This window comes from Wyeomyia smithii, chromosome 1, assembly GCF_029784165.1.
Source record: "Wyeomyia smithii strain HCP4-BCI-WySm-NY-G18 chromosome 1, ASM2978416v1, whole genome shotgun sequence".
In the NCBI taxonomy this organism is placed as follows: domain Eukaryota; kingdom Metazoa; phylum Arthropoda; class Insecta; order Diptera; family Culicidae; genus Wyeomyia; species Wyeomyia smithii.
Window position 1 is genome coordinate 48,794,416 of NC_073694.1, and position 17,999 is coordinate 48,812,414.

At 43.0% G+C, this 17,999-nt stretch overlaps 3 protein-coding genes across 3 annotated transcripts in view; 1 reads left to right on the plus strand and 2 right to left on the minus strand.

Moving 5' to 3' along the window:
• LOC129717529 (uncharacterized) overlaps positions 1 to 17,999 on the plus strand; it is a 199,475-nt gene that overhangs the window by 109,569 nt on the left and 71,907 nt on the right. The gene's annotated exons all lie outside the window — the stretch shown is intronic.
• On the minus strand, positions 11,232 to 15,082 carry LOC129717538 (uncharacterized). The gene is made up of 3 exons (XM_055667511.1): positions 12,911 to 15,082; positions 12,735 to 12,849; positions 11,232 to 12,679 (listed from the first exon to the last, which is right to left on the minus strand). The coding sequence occupies exon 1, from the start codon at positions 14,048 to 14,050 to the stop codon at positions 13,100 to 13,102; it is 951 nt and encodes a 316-aa protein (XP_055523486.1). The 5' UTR covers positions 14,051 to 15,082; the 3' UTR covers positions 11,232 to 12,679; positions 12,735 to 12,849; positions 12,911 to 13,099.
• Positions 14,788 to 16,176, minus strand: LOC129716731 (uncharacterized). The gene has a single exon (XM_055666570.1). The coding sequence runs from the start codon at positions 16,174 to 16,176 to the stop codon at positions 14,788 to 14,790; it is 1,389 nt and encodes a 462-aa protein (XP_055522545.1).

Below are 17,999 nucleotides of genomic sequence, written 5' to 3' on the forward strand. Positions count from 1 at the left end.
ACGGATATTGGCTCAGACCACTACCTTGTTGCAGTAACTTTGTGCTCAAAACTGTCGACTGTATAACACGCGCGACATCGTAGAACCCCGCGGCTTAACATCAAGCAGCTCCGGAACCCCCAAACTGCTGAGGAATACGCGCAACAGCTTGGAGCGGTACTACCCATGGTGGAGGTGCTCGGCGCATCACCTCTCGAAGACGGCTGGTGTAGCCGCAGACCGCAACGACGACAGCAGGAGTGGAAGCACCGACTAGCAGAAATGGTTGGTATGACGGGGAGTGCGAGGCAGCGGTGAAAGAGAAGAACCGGACCTGGGTGATATACCGGATAGCGGAGCAGGAAGTGACCTAGGAGCACCAGCAGCAGATGACCGAGTACCAACCCCGATGTTCATGGAGTTCTTTGTGAAAACGAGAAGCTGAAAAACAACAAAGCCACAGGCAAAGACAGATTGGCGAGTTAGCTCTTTAAACATGGAAGAGAGACGCTGGCTATAGAGCGCTGCAATGGGTCATTTCCAGGATTTGGGAAGAGGTTAATCTGCTAGACAAAAGGATGGAGGGAGTCATCTAGCTCATCTACAAGAAGGGTGACAAGCTGAAGTTTCGCAACTACCGCGGTATCTCGCTAATCAATGCCGCCTACAAAATACTCTCACAGATCCTGTTCCGTCGTCTATTACCTTTAACCAGGAGGATCGTGGGCCGGTACCAAGCGGGCTTTATGGGAGCTCGAGCTACCACGGACCAGATCTTCTCGATCCAACAGATTTTATTCAAATGGGCTTTTTTTCAAAAATGTTCGCGGGACTGTTTTCCCAGGCAAAAAGACCTCCTTGGGGTTCAATAAGCAACATATAAAAAATTGGTTGATATTCATTAAGGTCTAGAGAGGGCGCAAATGAAACATCAAAAAAACTCGTTAATGTTTATTTTAAGTTACGGTCAACCGACCGTTGAAAAAGGCTACGACTTTGGAATGCTTTTTGGAAGGCTACGACTTTGTAATTCTTTTGGAAAGCTCCGAAATCGATGTAGATCAAAAGCAACGATTTTAAATGTCAAATTCGTTCTCAATGCACACAAAATAGTCACCACAATTAAAAATAAATAATGTTTTTAAACTTAAATTTCGTTTATTCTTCATGTAATTCACCACAAAAATCTCTTTGAAAATTTTCGTAAAATACTCGTAGAATACTCGTTTTTGGTATTCTAGCAAGGGTATTATACGTAGAAAACTTGTCGAAAACTACATGAGGTTTTCAACATGACATCCCTGACTCCACCGTAGATACTCCTTCCAAACTTCCTTGGAAGCGTTGTTGTCTCAATTACGTAGAGGACTACTGATTTGGCAAGTAGTCATCATCTTGTTTTAACCTTCTGAGTGATTCGAAGGAACTCGAGACTATCCTTGAATCAAGCTCGTAGCAGATCATTTGCGCAATTGTAGCAATGATCTTTTGAATCAGTTTATCCGGAAAGCCGTTGTGTCTACTGACTGTTCTCGATATACTGTACCGTGCCGTAGAATATTTTGTAGACGGCATTGATGACAGTTGAGGTAGAAATGACCCATTGTTAGCCAGCTCCTATCTACCGTACTTGAAGAGCTCGCTCGGCAGTCCGTCTTCACCGGTGGTTTTGTTGATCTGCAACTTCCCGATCTCGTAACTACATGAACATCGGAGGTTGATACTCGGTCATCTGCTGCTGGATATCTAGTTCTATTTCTGCTTGCTGTATCGCCTTTTAGGTGTCCATCGAAGTGCTGTTTTCACCTGTTGACTGACAATCCATGACATTCTCATAGAATTTTTTCGTATCGTTGACGTTGAGACAGCTGCTCGTGCTCATGACCCGGTTGCTGGCGCTTCTTCCTGTAAAGAATCGTGATCATGTCTTTCCGCCCCGGTTTGTACTTGGCCTTATTCTTCCTCGTCGATTTGTCCAAGTATATCGTCCAGATCCGGTTCTTCTCATTCACCGCTGCTTCTAATCCTCCGTCATACCAGTCGTTTCTGCCGATCGGTGCCTCCACTCCTAGTGTCGTTGTTGCGGTCTCCCCGATAGCTGTGCGAATCCTGCACGAGATAATGTGTATGGAAAACCGGATGTCGATGAGAGATGGTCAATTTGGTTATGTAAAAATCTTTGTGGGGAATAAAGGTACTTCCGACTAGCAGTCCTCGGTAAGCCGTTGTCGTTCGTCTCGAGTTCGTTACGAATTTGCTGCTGACCCAAAAGACATCGAAGGATATTGTCAATGTACCACCTTATAAAAGAACTTTCTGTATCGCTGACACTTTTTTCATTTGGGTACTGTTTATCGCAACGAAAAGACTAGAGTCTTTTTTAAAAGGCAGGGATCTTCTGCTCGGAGAAGAACTTTTTGAGTACAAAATATTTGACGGTAAACCTGCATCTTTTACTTGAAGATCTGATGAGATGACTGTTTTCAGTCTCTTGAATCTGTTTTTTTACCGACATCGAATTTCCTCACTCTTCGAAACACTAGCCTATTGTTCTACAACCAGCGCTTACGAAGCGTATTATGACCGACTGTACGTTTCAACCACGCCTATGGCATCGCACCATGTTTCAAGGGCTAACATCTCAACATATGTGAAAACGAGATAGCATATCACCGTCTTTTTCCATACATCTTTATCTTACTGCTGGCAGCGGGCACAAATTAATTTGAGCCCATGACATGAGTTCATTGTCATTCACTGTTACCCGGAATAGGGATGCCAATGGCTCGGTTTCAACGGTTTAGCCAATAGACCATTTTACGAGACGTTTCTGAACTCAATTCGAAACTACGAAGTTGAAAGAGATTTTATAGGCTGTTCGCACCTAGGCAAACTTTCATATGCAATTGTCAAAATGTGTGTGATGACAAAAGCAAAAATATTTCCCTCCTTCTTTTTCTCATGCAAAAACCAAACAAATGTCAGTACCTTCGTAGTCGCGAATTCATGAATGAAATTTTGACAGAAAGCTCGGAACCGCTGACATAACGCACGTAAAAGCAACAACAATATCAGCAGGATCCGTGACACCTGTCAGTTCGTAAAATGGTCTATTGAGTTTGAGATCCTAAACTGAAAACAAAAATTGATTCAATACACAAAACGTAATTTTTAAAAATGCTTCATAATCATTCAATCCCATTCCTACAGTAATTAAAATTAGCTTCGGCATCAGTACTCTTTTCTCTAGGTCGAAATTACCGCTTCAACGAAATTATAGCTTCAACGGCGACATTATATTTTGGCTCATAAGAATAGACACGAACAGTCGTCATCATGGGCGTAGCCAGAATTTCAAATAGGGGGAGGGGGTGCAAGCTCTTCAAAATTTTTGAAGTTAAAGAAGGTACACTAAGGTCGCATTTTACGCGGCTTATTTTACGTGGATTCCGGAATTTACGCGGTTTTTCACGCGGATTTCGAAATTTACGCGTTTTTTTACGCGGATTCCGGAATTTACGCGTTTTTTTACCGGCACGTATCCCCCGCGTAAAAAGCGACTATAGTGTGTTTTGAAAAATTGGAATAAATACTAGTCTTCAGTGATTGTTACATCAAGTCAACCAGTGAAAAGTTGTCCTTGACATCAGAGTGGAAAATTTTATTATTCTTTGTCCAACCTCGAAAATAAACAGATGTTCTTTACTAAAAAGTCTTCAGTTCATTCAAACCTTTGATCATATTATTCTGGCGACGAAGATCTTAAGAATCCACGAACATGGCAGAAGATAGAGTTGATCAGCAGCCGCAACGGGAATTAAAGATACGATTCACAAGATTGCCCAAATTTCACAGCGGATAGCGGTCCAGCAGCAGCAGCGTCAGTATCAAACCCCGGAGCAGATTTTAGAGTCCCTCTCTTCGAACATCATCGAGTTTGTCTTCGACGAAGAAAACGGAGTTACGTTCGGACGTTGTTGTTTAACCGCTACCAGGACCTCTTCGAGAACGATGCAGGCCAGCTGAATGATACGGCAAAGGTACGTTTACTTCTCCGAAAGCTGGACACCCATTCGCACAGCCGCTATCTCAACTACATCCTGTCAAAGCTTCTCAAGGACGTGAAGATTGAAGACACAGTCAAGATTCTCAATAAAATTTTCGGGCATCAAACATCAAACGCGGTTCATGTGTCTTTTCACGATTGTTGTTGACCATCTGCCGATGAACACTCAGCAAGCAGAGAGCACTCAACCGCTGTTCAAGTATTGTTGACCTCAGCCAGGTTTTCACCCGACGTAATGTGCTGAACGAGCGTTCAATCGTGCATGTTTCCATGGTAGAGCAAGTGCAATTTTAACTGCTTTCTCAGTCGCAGGGGAGGAAGCTTTAGCTTTAGCTAGCAAGTCTACAAAATTCAACTCTTCCAAGTTCTTACGATCTGCTCTCATACTGCTGCAATGTTAATACAAAACTTCCACCTCTCCAACAAAATGGTCAACTTCATAAAAAATTACGAAATTTTCGGTTTTGCGCTTGAACTCTTCCAACGACATGCGTATTACGTTAGCGGGATGCAGCAAGGACAACGCGTAGGCAGGTGCACTAACATCATCGAACCGTGTTTCCAGTGAGGTTACAAGAGAATCAAGGTAAGGAATTGTCACAGCTCGGTTCCAATACTCCAAGCTAGTTGATGCAGGCGGATTTGCCCGGTACTTTTGCCGCTGCAATATCCTTGGTGGATCAACTGAAAAACCTGTGTAATTCCACGCAACAAAGCGCAAGCATTTCAATTATTTTTGATCTGGTTGTTAATTTACACAGATGTTTCTATGGGCTAAAGATGCCGTTTTGTGCTATTAGAATTATTGAAAACAAAATTCTGCACCAATGTCAACGTTTAGGGGGGGGGGGCAACGCCCCCCCCGGCCCCCCTCTGGCTACGCCTATGGTCGTCATTCCAGCTTTTGATTGTGCCCGAAATTTGAATAACAACAACGCATTTCCTCCATTCAAGCCACGGTTGATGATGGCGCAAAATTGGTGAGACGAAAAGGCTGATAACATGAATAACATCTCGTTTGCCCCGAAAAACGGCACGTGGAACAACAGCAGATAGGTCGGACGGCGGATGCAGGTAGGACGACATGAATGAAATTTGCTGCTGCTGCTGTAGCTATGCATGTTTACTGCCGAGTTCGCTTTGACATTCTGAGTTGTGTCAGGAGTAAAGTTTATCCATAACTTGCTTAAAACTTGGCAAATAGCATTACTTGTCGGATTACCCGATTCGCATTCAGCAGAGTTGAAAATAGTTGCGAGAGAACAAAGGTGGCCTCCTGGTGGAACAGGACCAACTTTGGGTTTTGTCGATGCATATGTTGTTTAATTGAAATCGAATACTTTCGTATGCATTGCGCTATCCAGAAAATTGTGTGTGTAGTATTGAGGTTAGGTAAAGTTGTTTTCCCACAACGATGGAGAGGATGATATCGACTAAAACAATAAAAAAAAGCAAAACCATTAGCGATGGATAAATCAGTGCCAATTTTTTTCTACAGCAAGGTCGTCCCACCCTTTCACATCCGGAACTCAATATCACGTCTTTGGTTCCCCCTCCAGTGTAACTGACAGTCATCTTACGATATTGAAATTCTTCTACCATTAGTAGGTGTTCCCATTTTGCGCCCTACTGAAAACCACTTTTTGCTCACAATCGAATAGACAACATGACTTCAGGTTGTCCCGCCCGCCAGGCAGCGGGATCAGGTATTCCACATTAATGAGCTCTGGGATTTACCCATGTATTTCGTCGGATTGTGCTTACCTTTTACCACCCACCAAGTTCAATCCATTTTCCTCCGTTGAACGCGAGTGTAGCAGGAGGGAGGACACTGTCACCAAGTTTTTCTCTTCCATTACCAGTTGCTCCTTATCGCCAGTTTCTTGCTGTCCTTTTGTTGGATTTGAAAATTGGCACACATCGACAGCAACTGACATATTGGCACTCGGGTGTGCGAAGATGACGAAATTAGAGCAAAAGATGGGAAAAAATAGTAGCCTTCCATGGCGCCATTCCAAGTAGTCTCCGATGCACACACCACTTGAATAGACATTCCAGGAACGAAGATGTGTGCGAGCAAACTTTATCGTACCGTTTTGGTGTGTGCAGAATGTGCCCTCTAGCGCTTGAGATTTGCGCGCAGTACTACCGGCTGACATTCCGTCCGGTCATATGTTTATTTTGTAGAATTCGACTATTTATATCACCCAAATGCCATCTTCTTTTCAAATTCCCTGCAGTTTGTCCGTTCTTCTATTTTGCAGCATTCCAGTTTCGGAACAATTTGATGCTCTACTAGACGAATCAATTTTACCACCGCTGTCTGGTGCATATTTTATAACATTTTAGAGCCTTCTGTTCCTCCAACTTAGTTTGCAAAGTAAGTTAGGCTAATTACTGTTATTGTTGTAAATAAAACATGAATCGCTGTTAGTTCAAAGTTGTAAGATAAATTTAATCTAGCTCGGTAAATTCGTTATTCAAGCTGAAAATTTCAGCGAATATTCGGAGATGTAAATGAGATTTGCTCGCGGGTATGGGAAGCAGCTGCAGTTTTCCGCCAGTGTGTCTCGTACACGTGTCGTAATTTACGAAAAACTTCACCAAAGTACTTGTTTTTCCCTGAGCCAGTTATTTACATGAAGATTTTCATCCTATCGCCATTCGAATGAGGGTTGCAAAAATCTCTCCCATCAACATCACAGCACCAGGCTCACTGCTGTTTGTGCCAGCTAGAGCAGCAATGAAGTGAGTTCATTAACCATTCGGGAAATTAAATGGAAATTTAATTATCAGCCTGACTGTCGCGGCAGCAATTTTATGGCGCAATTTTGAAGTAAAAAGATTGCGAAACGTCGAGACGTTGATCGGTAAGCAGATTTTCATCGCCGCCAGTTGATTACGAGTGTATGTCGGCTGCCCGGGGCCAGCGTGATTGACGCAAAAAGGAGGAACGAAAATTTAATATTGCAGGGCTAGCTTTTCGGAGCGCAGGAAAACTCGTTCCCTAGGGAATACATTATGATGAATTGAGCCGTTTTTTCCACACAATTTATTGGTATCGAGTCAAAACGTACTGAATTGGTGGTTTTTAGCCAGGCTTAAAATCCTGAACGAAATAAAAGGTCAGGAGATTATCATTACTGAAAACTGAAATTACTTCCGTTCACATTTAGAAAGGAATCTGTTCGTTACTGTTTGGAATGAGACGTATTTTGTGTTTGGAATGAGACGTATTTTGTGTTGACATTTGAATTCATTTGTATGTGAATCTGCGCCATCTGTATGATAATATTATGTTGTTTTTTCTTCAATCGGTGTTTGTGAGCTGCAAAATAGTTGAAAAATCTTTGAAGTAAACAATTTATTGTTTTCGGAGGTCAATTTTCGACAGTTTTAGCGTTACGAATTATTTACATTTTTGCCTTCTCTAGGTAATTTTGCAATCGGACTTTTACTTTGCATGGTATGTTCAAAAATGTGAAATCCAGCTATATAAAATAACATCACAGACTAACGGACATAACGCATCGAACAAATTTTCAATAAAATCATCGTTTGAATGATTTCAGTACTTTACGTTAGTAACACTAGCACCATCTGCTGTCGTGTTTGCGCTGCGTCATGTATGCTTTGCCTTTCTCCTAGAAAGGTATAGCAATCACTTGCAAAACCGAAAGTATAAAAGTGCTCCAAAGATCCGAATGGCATATATCACTCGACTCAGCTCGACGAGCGAAGCGTTTTCTCTCTCTCTGTGTGTGTGTGTGTGTGTGTGTGTGTGTGTGTGTGTGTGTGTGTGTGTGTGTGTGTGTGTGTATGTGCAGATTTTTATTCTCACTCACTTTTCTCAGAGATGGCTGGACCGATTTTCATGAAATTAATTGCAAATGAAAGGTCTCATTGTCTCATAGGACCCTATTATATTTCATTGTAATCGGATTTTTAGTTTAAAGGGTATGGTTCAAAATGTAAAAATCATGAAACATCATTATCTCGAAAACAACACAACCGATTTGAACAAAATTGATTTCAAATGAACGGGCTACCTGAAATACCCTTAATTTTTGAATTTCATAAAGATTTAACTTGTGATTCAAAAGTTATGAAAAGAAACGTGTTTTGAAGACTACTTAATCTCACTCATGTTTCTCAGAGATGGCTGAACCGATTTTCATAAAATTAGTGTCAAATGGAAGGTCTAGTAGCCCCATAAGACCCTATTGATTTGTTTAGCAATCAGACTATTACTTTTCCTGTTATGTTTAAAAATGTGAAACCCAGCTATGAAAAGGAACATATTCCGAAGACTACTTGAACTCACTCACTTTTCTCAGTAATGGCTGACCCGATTTCTACAAAATTAGTGTCAACTAATAAGTCAAGCTGCCTCGTATCACCCTATTGAATTTTACTGTAATCGGACTGTAACTTCGTCTGTAAAGTACCGAAATGTGAAAATCACGAAACTTCATTATCTCAGAAACTATATACACAACCGATTTGATCAATATTATTAACAGGTTAGCGGGATAGTTAAGGGTTAACTGATGAATTATGATTGAGCACGTGGTTTCAAAGTTTGGCTGCCCTATACGTTCCCATTTCATTTGATTATAATTGAACTTAGGCCACCGTTATATATTAAATTGTTAATAAAACAACGAAAGTCTAGTATTTCAGAGATTACATGACTAATTTGAACATAACTAGTGTCATACGAACAAGTCATCTCTCAAACTTACAAATAACAAACCTAATAACAATTTGATATGTGGCTCAAAAGTTATGGAAAGAAAAGAAATTCAAAGGCTATTTAAAACTATACCTGCTTTGATTGATATATGTGGTCTCAACATAATTTAAATGTGGTTTTGTACTGTTTGAACGTTCCAAATTCATTGATTCCTTGCGATGTGTTTAAAGTCTGCAAATGCACGACGAATCGGCCATAGGATATGATCAAATTCAAAAGACAAATCGTTTGAAATGATTGGTTTTATCGAAATGACAAAATCCTCGACTTTTGGCTATTGGCGCCCTAATTCTGAATATATTCATATTGGGTGATATTCGGTCATTTTCAGCAAATTTTCTGGCATCAATCTGACACCGGAAATACTCATATTGGAAGGTATTTAGTTATTTTGGTTGTTTTCCAGAAACTAAAAGTGGTCGTCTTTAAATTCAAAATGGTGTCAAGGGTTAATGTTTGGTTTCTATGCATAATCTCGATTACGGAAATATCCATTTTGAGTATTATTTGGTCATTTGACTGTTTCTTATAGGTTGCCATTTAGCGATTCAAAATGGTGCCTGAGGTCAATTGTTAGCTCAGTGCATCATTCTGGTTCCAGAGATACTCATATTGGATGGTATTTGGTTATTTTAGGCTGTTTTTCACAAACCGGAAGTCGCCATCTTGGATTTCAAAACGGTCTTTGAATAAATTTCTGGCCTCTGAGCGTCATTCTGGTTGAAGAAACACCCATATTGGGTGTAATTCGATCATTTTGCGCTGTTTCCCAGGATCCGGAAGTCGTCAACCTAGAATCCAAAATGGGGTCTGTGGTCGATTTCAGCTGCTGTGTATCATTATAGATCCGGAGATACTCATGTTAGACGGAAATCGGCCATTTTTGGCTGTTTTCCAGAAACCACGAGTTGCCATCCTACAATTCATAATGGTGTCTGAAGTCGATTTGTGGTTCCAGTGCATCATTACGATTCCGAAAATACCCATATTGGGTGGTATTTGGTCGTTTGCCGCTGTTTTTTTCCGAAACCGGAAGTCGCCATCTTAGAATTCAAAATTGTATCTGTGGTCGAATTTAGCTCCTGTGTATCTTTATTTATCCGGATATTATTATATTGAGTGGGAATAGCCCATTTTTGGCTGTTTTCCAGAAACCGGAAGTTACCATCTTACAATCCAAAATGTTGCCTGAGGTCGATTATGGAACATACTTGTTACCACTAAAAACATTCACCTGCCAAATATGGTTCCATTTAGTTGATTAGTTCGCGAGATGTGCAGAAATTTGTGCAGAAACATGTGCTTCCATAAGAGGGAGGAGCGTCGAACCATTATGGACATAATTATTACCCTTTAAAATATCCACATGCCAAATTCGGTTTCATTTGCTTGGTTTGTTCTTAAGTTGTGCAGAAATGTATGTTTGATTAGTATTGGACCCCTCCTTTCTAGAAGAGGGAGGGGTCTCAAACTATCATAGGAACCTTTATCGGGACCAAAAACCCCTACATAAAAATTTTCACGTCGATCGGTTAGATAGTTTTCGAGCCTATATGGATCAAACAGACTGACAGACCGGACTACATTTTTATATGTATAGATTACAACATCAATATTTTAGAACCTAAAGAGTGAATATACATTTATTGGATTGATGCGTTCATGTAAATCTATTTTTACAAATAAAAGTTTGAATGAGAAAGGTTGGGTCTGACTGCTAGGTGGATTAATTTAGGTTTTTCTTCATATATCGTTTATTTGACACGGCACAAATACAATTTAATGTTTAACGGCGCCAATTATATCTGATAACTTAAAATCTAAAAGCAAATTTTTTATCCTCGCTGCCGACTACGAGCTGAAATTAAGTCTATCTCAAAACTAGCATGTATTTTCCGTCATGTATTTCGACATCAGCGTCAGCGTTACTGCATGTGTCAAATGGGGAACTACAAAATATGTATTAGATTGCATGACAGCGCCCCAGATGACGTTTTCGCGCGACGACTGTTATTCGATTGAAAATTTGAAATGAACGTTTTTTGTGGCGATGGAGATAGGTTCCAGTGTTATGTCTATTAGTCTGTGGTAACATATTCCGAAGACTACCTAAACTCACTCTTTTTCTCAGAGATGGCTGATTTCCACGAAATTAGTGTCAAATGACAGCTCTGGCTGCCTCATAACACCTTATTGAATTTTATTGTAACGTATGAGGAAAAAAAACCGAACAAACTTTTAGTTTCAAATGAAAGAATTGCGCAAATTATTTTTCTAAACTTCTTTGTTTATTCAAGTAACATAACTCATCAACAAAACTCACAAGAAAAATGCAGCTCCACACCGCGCTGATTTCCTGACCCTTTGGGGTACTTGCCTCATAGCAAAAATAACTAGAACAAGATACCTAACTTCCCTATTTTCCACACATTTTGAACACGACCGATTTCCGACGGTTAGTGCTGCCATCTGATGACTTAAATTCTCATAAAATTGTCACTATGAGCAAAACCGATTTATCGTGTATAGTCCGTCATCGATCGTTGAGCTGTTCAAGATTGTATATGGAAAAGGTGTAGCAGTTTGGTCAGTTCGACGCTTAAGATAACATGAATATTAATGATATTGTATGGCTGATATGGACCCCTTAGTCTGCGCCAAACAAAATGAAAAAAAAAAAATGATATTGTCATTTTTTGCACTTCAAAGTACGAAAGAAAAGTGTGAAATTGACTGTCAGAGTGGGGGTTTCTATTGAGGGGTTATATTTATTTTCAGGTCCCATTCTACCTAAACTTAAAGTTTGATATGACGCAAGCCAGGTTTTAGGACCATTGTGCAAATGGTCAGGTTCGCCGGGGCAGCCGATTTTTGCTTTATTGAACTCGGCAAGAGTGGAAAACTAGGCTGTAGAGCGTGCTAACGCGGTTATTAGGATTTTCTGACGGTACGCTTAATTTCAAATGTTGCGCTGATAATTCTTGATTCTTCCGGAAAGTTTCATGTTCGTCCACATTATTATCATTTTTCGGATGGCAGCACCGTACAGTCGTCCTCATGGATACTGAAGAAATTGTTGCACCTTTCAGCAGTCATGTCTTGGCCTTGTAGTTATTTGATTTCGACGTTAAGTGTACATCATATTAACAGTGTATAAATTAGTTCGACTTTTGCTCATGCGTAGCGACAATCATGTCCGAAGAATTCTGCAAAAGTCAGGTATCTTGTTCTAGTCATCTTTGCTCATAGCTTCCTGAATTCCGGATGTTTCAATTGATTTAAGCTCCTTCTTGGTTTTGTTGATCAGACAATCGACGTTCTTTACTCTGTAACCTGTGTGGTAGACCATTTGCTTCAAATTTGCCTAGAAGGTTAGGCCGCAACTGTGGCACATTTGGAGGATTGCATTCTTTCGGGATAAACTCGATATTGCGTTGGCGCAAATCCGCTAAAGTTGCATAAGCATATTGTGACGATGCAAGATCTGGCCAAAAGATTAGTTTTTCATTTTTGTTTTACGGGCATACACTTCGTCACATAGACTTGCGCATTAACCGCCAGGCCCTTCTTAAAAAAACACAGGTTCGCTTATTCCACGCTCACTGATGGCCATCCATAACATAACCTTATTCGGAAACTTTGACTTGTGGATAAACTTGACCTCTGATGCTGCCTCTTTATCGGGGGACTCGTAGTAGAATTTTGGTAGCCATTCATTGCCCTCTACCGTAAAATATGTCTCATCGTCCATGATACACTTATATTTCGAAGAAGCCGCGAAATATGTTTCGAAGAAGCCGCGAAATATGTTTGAGTCTGGTGTTCCCGACGTCGAAACAAACACCGTCCTTTTAATTGCTTACTTAGCAGCTACAAAGCTGTAATATATTTCAAGTTCTAACAAAGTGTTAATGATAATTTATAATTTCTTACTTATTCAGTGTTTCTCTAATCCTTCTACTAATCCCTCCTAGCTTTCAGGAAAACCTTCTGTTTCTTCTCTTTTCAGGTCCACCAGCGATGAACAACGATTAGCGGTAAGTATTTCCTGTGTGTTTAAGGTTACGTTACAGGTAAGTATAAGTTTATAATTATTTTCTGCAACGTACCTTCGCCTTATAACCTGCTTTATATCTATACCACTTACTACGTGGTGGGCACAACTAAATTTAATAATGTTCCGGACTGTGGAACGACTGTTTGTAACAATAAAATTAATTTGTTTAATTTGCGACTGAGATGTGGTTTCACTTACTATCGAAACTGAATAAACGATGACGTTTACGGATGTTTACATATTAATTGTCATTTTGTTCGCTCGGCCCTTTTCGCTCGATATGAAACGGTTTGTTGTTCACCCCCTTTTCGCCGCAACGGGGGGTTTCGGCGACATTTCCCGAACCGTGAACCACTTCCGTTTCCGGAGTCACTACACCCGTATCCTCTTTGCCGTTGACGTCCAGTACCGCCAGCTTTACCGCGGGTCGAGCAAGCACTCCTCTAGTTGTCTGCACTGTGGCACGTCTAACTTGCCCGGATTTGTCTGGAAACGTCTCCAGTACACGCCCTCGTTCCCATCGGTTTCTCGCCTGTTCGTCGATGATCACGACTAGATCACCTGGTTTCAACGGTTTCACTGGTTCGAATCGCCTCGTCAGAATCGGGAGATATTCCCGCACCCATCTGCGCCAGAAATCGTCGATGATATGCTGCGCTAGTTTCCAGCTGTCTCGCAAAATGTTTCCCTGAACAGGTTCCGTTATCGGTTGCTTAAACCCAGTCCGTCCGTATAGAAGGAAGTGGTTTGGTGTGAGCGATTCGTCGTCTTCTGCCTCCAAAAAAACATAAGTCAGCGGTCGTGAGTTGACAATTGCTTCGGCCTCCAGCATAATGGTCTCCAACACCTCGTCGCTAGGGTGACGTGTGCTATCCGACACAGCTTTCATCGCTACCTTCACCGACTTCACCATGCGTTCCCATGGTCCTCCCATATGCGGAGCCGCAGGGACGTTGAAATGCCACTGAGTATTTGCATTGGTAAATGTGGCGGACAGTCTTGAACAATGTCCCGAATTTTCTGCTTCTCCTCTGTCAACTGGCGATTGGCTCCCACAAAATTTGTTCCGTTGTCCGAAAATACCTCCTGTGGAGCTCCCCGCCTGGCTACAAATCTTCTGAATGCCATCACGCAAGATGCAGACGAAAGACTGTGGACCAGCTCCAGATGGACAGCTCGCACCGTGAGGCATGTAAACAAACAAATCCACCCTTTTGCGACGCAGCGTCCAACTCTTACTTCGAGGGGTCCCATGTAGTCTACACCGACGAACGTGAATGGCCGAATGAATGGGGTTAGGCGTACTCTCGGCAGAGGTCCCATCAATGGTGGCCTGGGAGCTGATTTCTTCACCTTGCAGTACTGACAACTTCGACTTACTTTTTTCACGAACACCTGAAGCTTCGGGATGTAAAACTCTTGCTGCAGCACGTTACAAACAGTTTCTCCGTTAGCATGCAAGAACCGGCGATGAACCGACTGTACTAGTAGGAAGGTAATGCGATAATCTCTCGGCAGCACTACGGGATACTTTGTTGCGTAGGGAATGTGCGGTGCGCTTCCAATCCGACTTCCGACGCGTACGACTCCGTGTTCGTCAATAAACGGAACTAGGGGGTACAGTGGGCTACTTCTGCCCACGCTGCGACCATGGTTTAGCGCGTGAACCTCCTCCACATAAGCCTGACTCTGTGCTTGGCGCCAAAGTGTTTCCATCGCCTTCACGATATCTTCCTGATCCAGGACATGCCGTCGACTTTTTCTCCCTAGAGTTCGCTTCCAGATCCTGACTGCCCGGTGAACATAAGCCATAAGTTCTAAGCAAACGATCCCAATTGGAAAAGCGCTCGACGCGAATTACTTCCTCGGCTGCTTGATGTACGCCTACTAAACGTAGTTCTTCGCATGCTACATCCGCTTCATCCTCCACTACTGACTGCCCAGGCCACTGCTCTTTTGGGTTTCGTAGAAACGGTGGTCCCTGGTACCAACGGTTTTCTGGGTCAAATGAGGGTCCCGAGTCCCACTTTGTGGCGTCGTCCGCAACATTGAGCTTCGATGGCACATAGCGCCATTCGTCCACGCTGGTGAGCGAAAGAATTTCTCCAACCCGGAAAGAAACGAATTGGTGATATCGATGACTGTCTGAGCGGAGCCATGCGAGCACTGTAGCTGAATCCGTCCACAGGAAGTGTCTTCGAATGTTGAGGGTAAGTGCCGTACGAATTTTCTGCAAAAGGGTGATCCCATCATGGCAGCCTCAAGCTCCAAGCGGGGGATTGAGAGCGCCCGAAGTGGCGCAACCTTTGTCTTTGCTGCAACCAGCGAACACCATCCGCCTCCGCTATACGACATCCTCAGATAGGCCACACAAGCACAGGACGCTACGCTCGCGTCCGTAAACACATGAAGTTCGATTTCGTCGATTTCCTCCGGCAAAAGATGACCAAGAAAGCATCGGGAAACCCTCACCTCGCTGATCGTCAGGTACACCTCGATCCACCTACTCCACAGGTTGTGTAAAGACTCTGATATGGGCTCGTCCCAGTTAGTACCCGTTCGCCAGATTTCTTGCATTAATATTTTTCCTTGCACTACAAAGTGCGCTACGAATCTCACCGGATCATATAATTTCATAACTGTGCGTAAAACTTGGCGCTTCGTTGGAATCATTCCGCCTTCTAAAATTCCTTCCAGCCCTGTTCGGTCGAAAGTGAAGTGATCCGCCCTGGGAACCCATACCACGCCCAAGACTCGCTCGTAGACCCGTTCCTTCCTTGAATTGAGTGACTTGCTGTCAGACGTACCAGTCTCCCCGAGTAGATCGAGCACCTCCTGTGAGCTGGATAGAATTTTCCTGAACTCGAATCCACCGGCTGCGTGTATTAGCTGCACTTGCCGGACGAGCTGTACGGCTTCCTCCACAGAATTGACACTGCTGAGAAAGTCATCGACGTAGTGGTTCTTAACAATCGCATCTACCGCTTTGGGGTAGAGTTCTGCGTAATCAAGTGCGTTTTTGTTCTTTACGAACTGTGCTGTGCAGGGAGAACTAGTTGCCCCAAACATGGCGACGTTAATAACAAAAATTTGCACTTCATCTTCCGGACTGGCGCGCCATAGAAAACATTGGGACCACTTATCCTCCTCACGAATCAGAATCCTCAAGAACATTTCTCGGATATCTGAGCACACTGCGATCTTGCCTTCCCTAAGCCGCAGCAACACCTCCACAAGCGAAACCAGTAGATCCGTACCCTTTAGCAGCATGTCGTTGAATGAGACACCATTAGCCTTGGCAGCAGCATCCCACACCATCCGAATTTTGTTTGGCTTCCTGGGATTCGTTACCACTCCTAACGGTAAAACCACACACGCTCGGGGTTCACTAGCTTAAGTTCCTCCGGTGACACCTTACGGACGTACTGCTTCTTCTCGTAGCTCTCTATCTGCTCATTCACTTTCCTGCGAAGCTCAGGATCTTTAGCCAACCGTTTTTCCAGACCTTTCAACCTGCTTACCGCCATCGGAAAACTATCCGGAAATTTTACGTTATATATAAGCCATAATAATCCCGCTTCCATACGGGCTTCTTTCCGCACCGTGGTTGCTTCCAGAATACTGCGTGCCCGCTTGTCTTCCTCGGCTCCAATCTGTTTTGTCACTACGGCATCTTCAACGGCGAAAAACTTTCGCATCGAGTCATGCAAGTCGCTATTGCTCATACTAACTCGAGCATGCAGGTGAAGCTGTTCCATGGACCCTCTGTCCCCGGAATTTCTCCCATACACGCACCACCCCAACCTAGTTTTAGTGGCCACCGGTTCGCTGCAGCTGCCCTTGCGAATTTTTAAACTAGGGAGCAGCTTCACGTGCTCAAGACCGATAATCATGCCTGGTTTGGCATTGGTATAACTAGCAACGGGAAGTCCTTGCAGATGCGGAAAGGTACTCGACAGTTCTTTGTAATTCAGCGTTTGACTGGGAAGCCCCAGCTCCCGTACGGTCCGTACGTTGCCCAGCTGGAATAGTTTCTGCTTACCAACCCCGGATATCTTCACGCTCAACCGCTCTTGTCTGCTGATCTTCTCAGTCCAACTCAACCATAAGTTGTCAGGTTCACCTTCGATACCCAACTGTGTCGCGATCTCTTCTTCAAGCAACGTTGATGACGATCCATCATCTAGAAATGCGAAAGTTTCGACTTGCTTCCCGTCTCCATACAGTGTAACTGGGAGATACCGGAACAACGAATATGATTTTGTGTGGTGATGATTATGGTGAACGGTCTCAGCGGATCTTGCGCCATCTACCGCTTCATTCCAACTACTGTGCAACAACATATTATGACGAACTCGGCATCCATCTACTGCACATTCCTTCTTCGAACGGCATGGCCATTTTCTATGCGGTATTAGACACAACCGGCAGAAATTCTTTTGTCGTATTGCCTTCCAACGACCACCAATGTCCAACGATTTGAAACTGACGCAGTTCAGAATCTGATGACTATTTTTCTCGCAAAACGAACAAGGCTTAGATGAGATCTCCCCAACTGTGTTTTCCTTCGTTGATGTGGGCAGCTCGTTCGCGTGAGTGAACAACTTCTCCTTTGGCTTAAACTTTTTCGCCTTATGCTGCTTGCTGTAATTTTGCGCAGACTCTATCCGACACTCAGCTCCGACGCCAAATTTACTAAGCCCGACATAAAGGTATTAAACGTCGCAAGGTTAACGTAGAGGTGTGCCTGCTTGAACGCTCTCCACTGCAATTTCAGCGAGGCAGGTAATTTATCGATCAGCTCCTGGAGCAGCATCGGGTTCGACAAGTGCGCCTGTTGATCAGTCAATATAATATGATCGACGAGGTTTTGAATCGCCAATCCGTAAGCCACAATTGTGCTCAAGTTATCCGCCTTTGGTGGAGGAACGCTTCTCACTTTGGTTAGTAAAGAACTGATTAATATCTCTGGCCTTCCGTTCAACTTTTGTAAAGTTTCCATTACCTCCATTACCTATTTCCTAAGCTACGCTGCAGTCTGGCCAGATTCTCTACTTCCGTATATCCACAGACTTCAGTCGTGTTCTTGAAGGAACTATGAAGAATAGGCCATTGTTCGGGATCTCCGACGAACTTCGGTA

Coding starts and splice junctions, on each gene's coding strand:
- LOC129716731 (XM_055666570.1), bottom strand. CDS start 16,176: ATGGTGTGGGATGCTGCTGCCAAGGCTAATGGTGTCTCATTCAACGAC.
- LOC129717538 (XM_055667511.1), bottom strand. CDS start 14,050: ATGCCTCACGGTGCGAGCTGTCCATCTGGAGCTGGTCCACAGTCTTTC.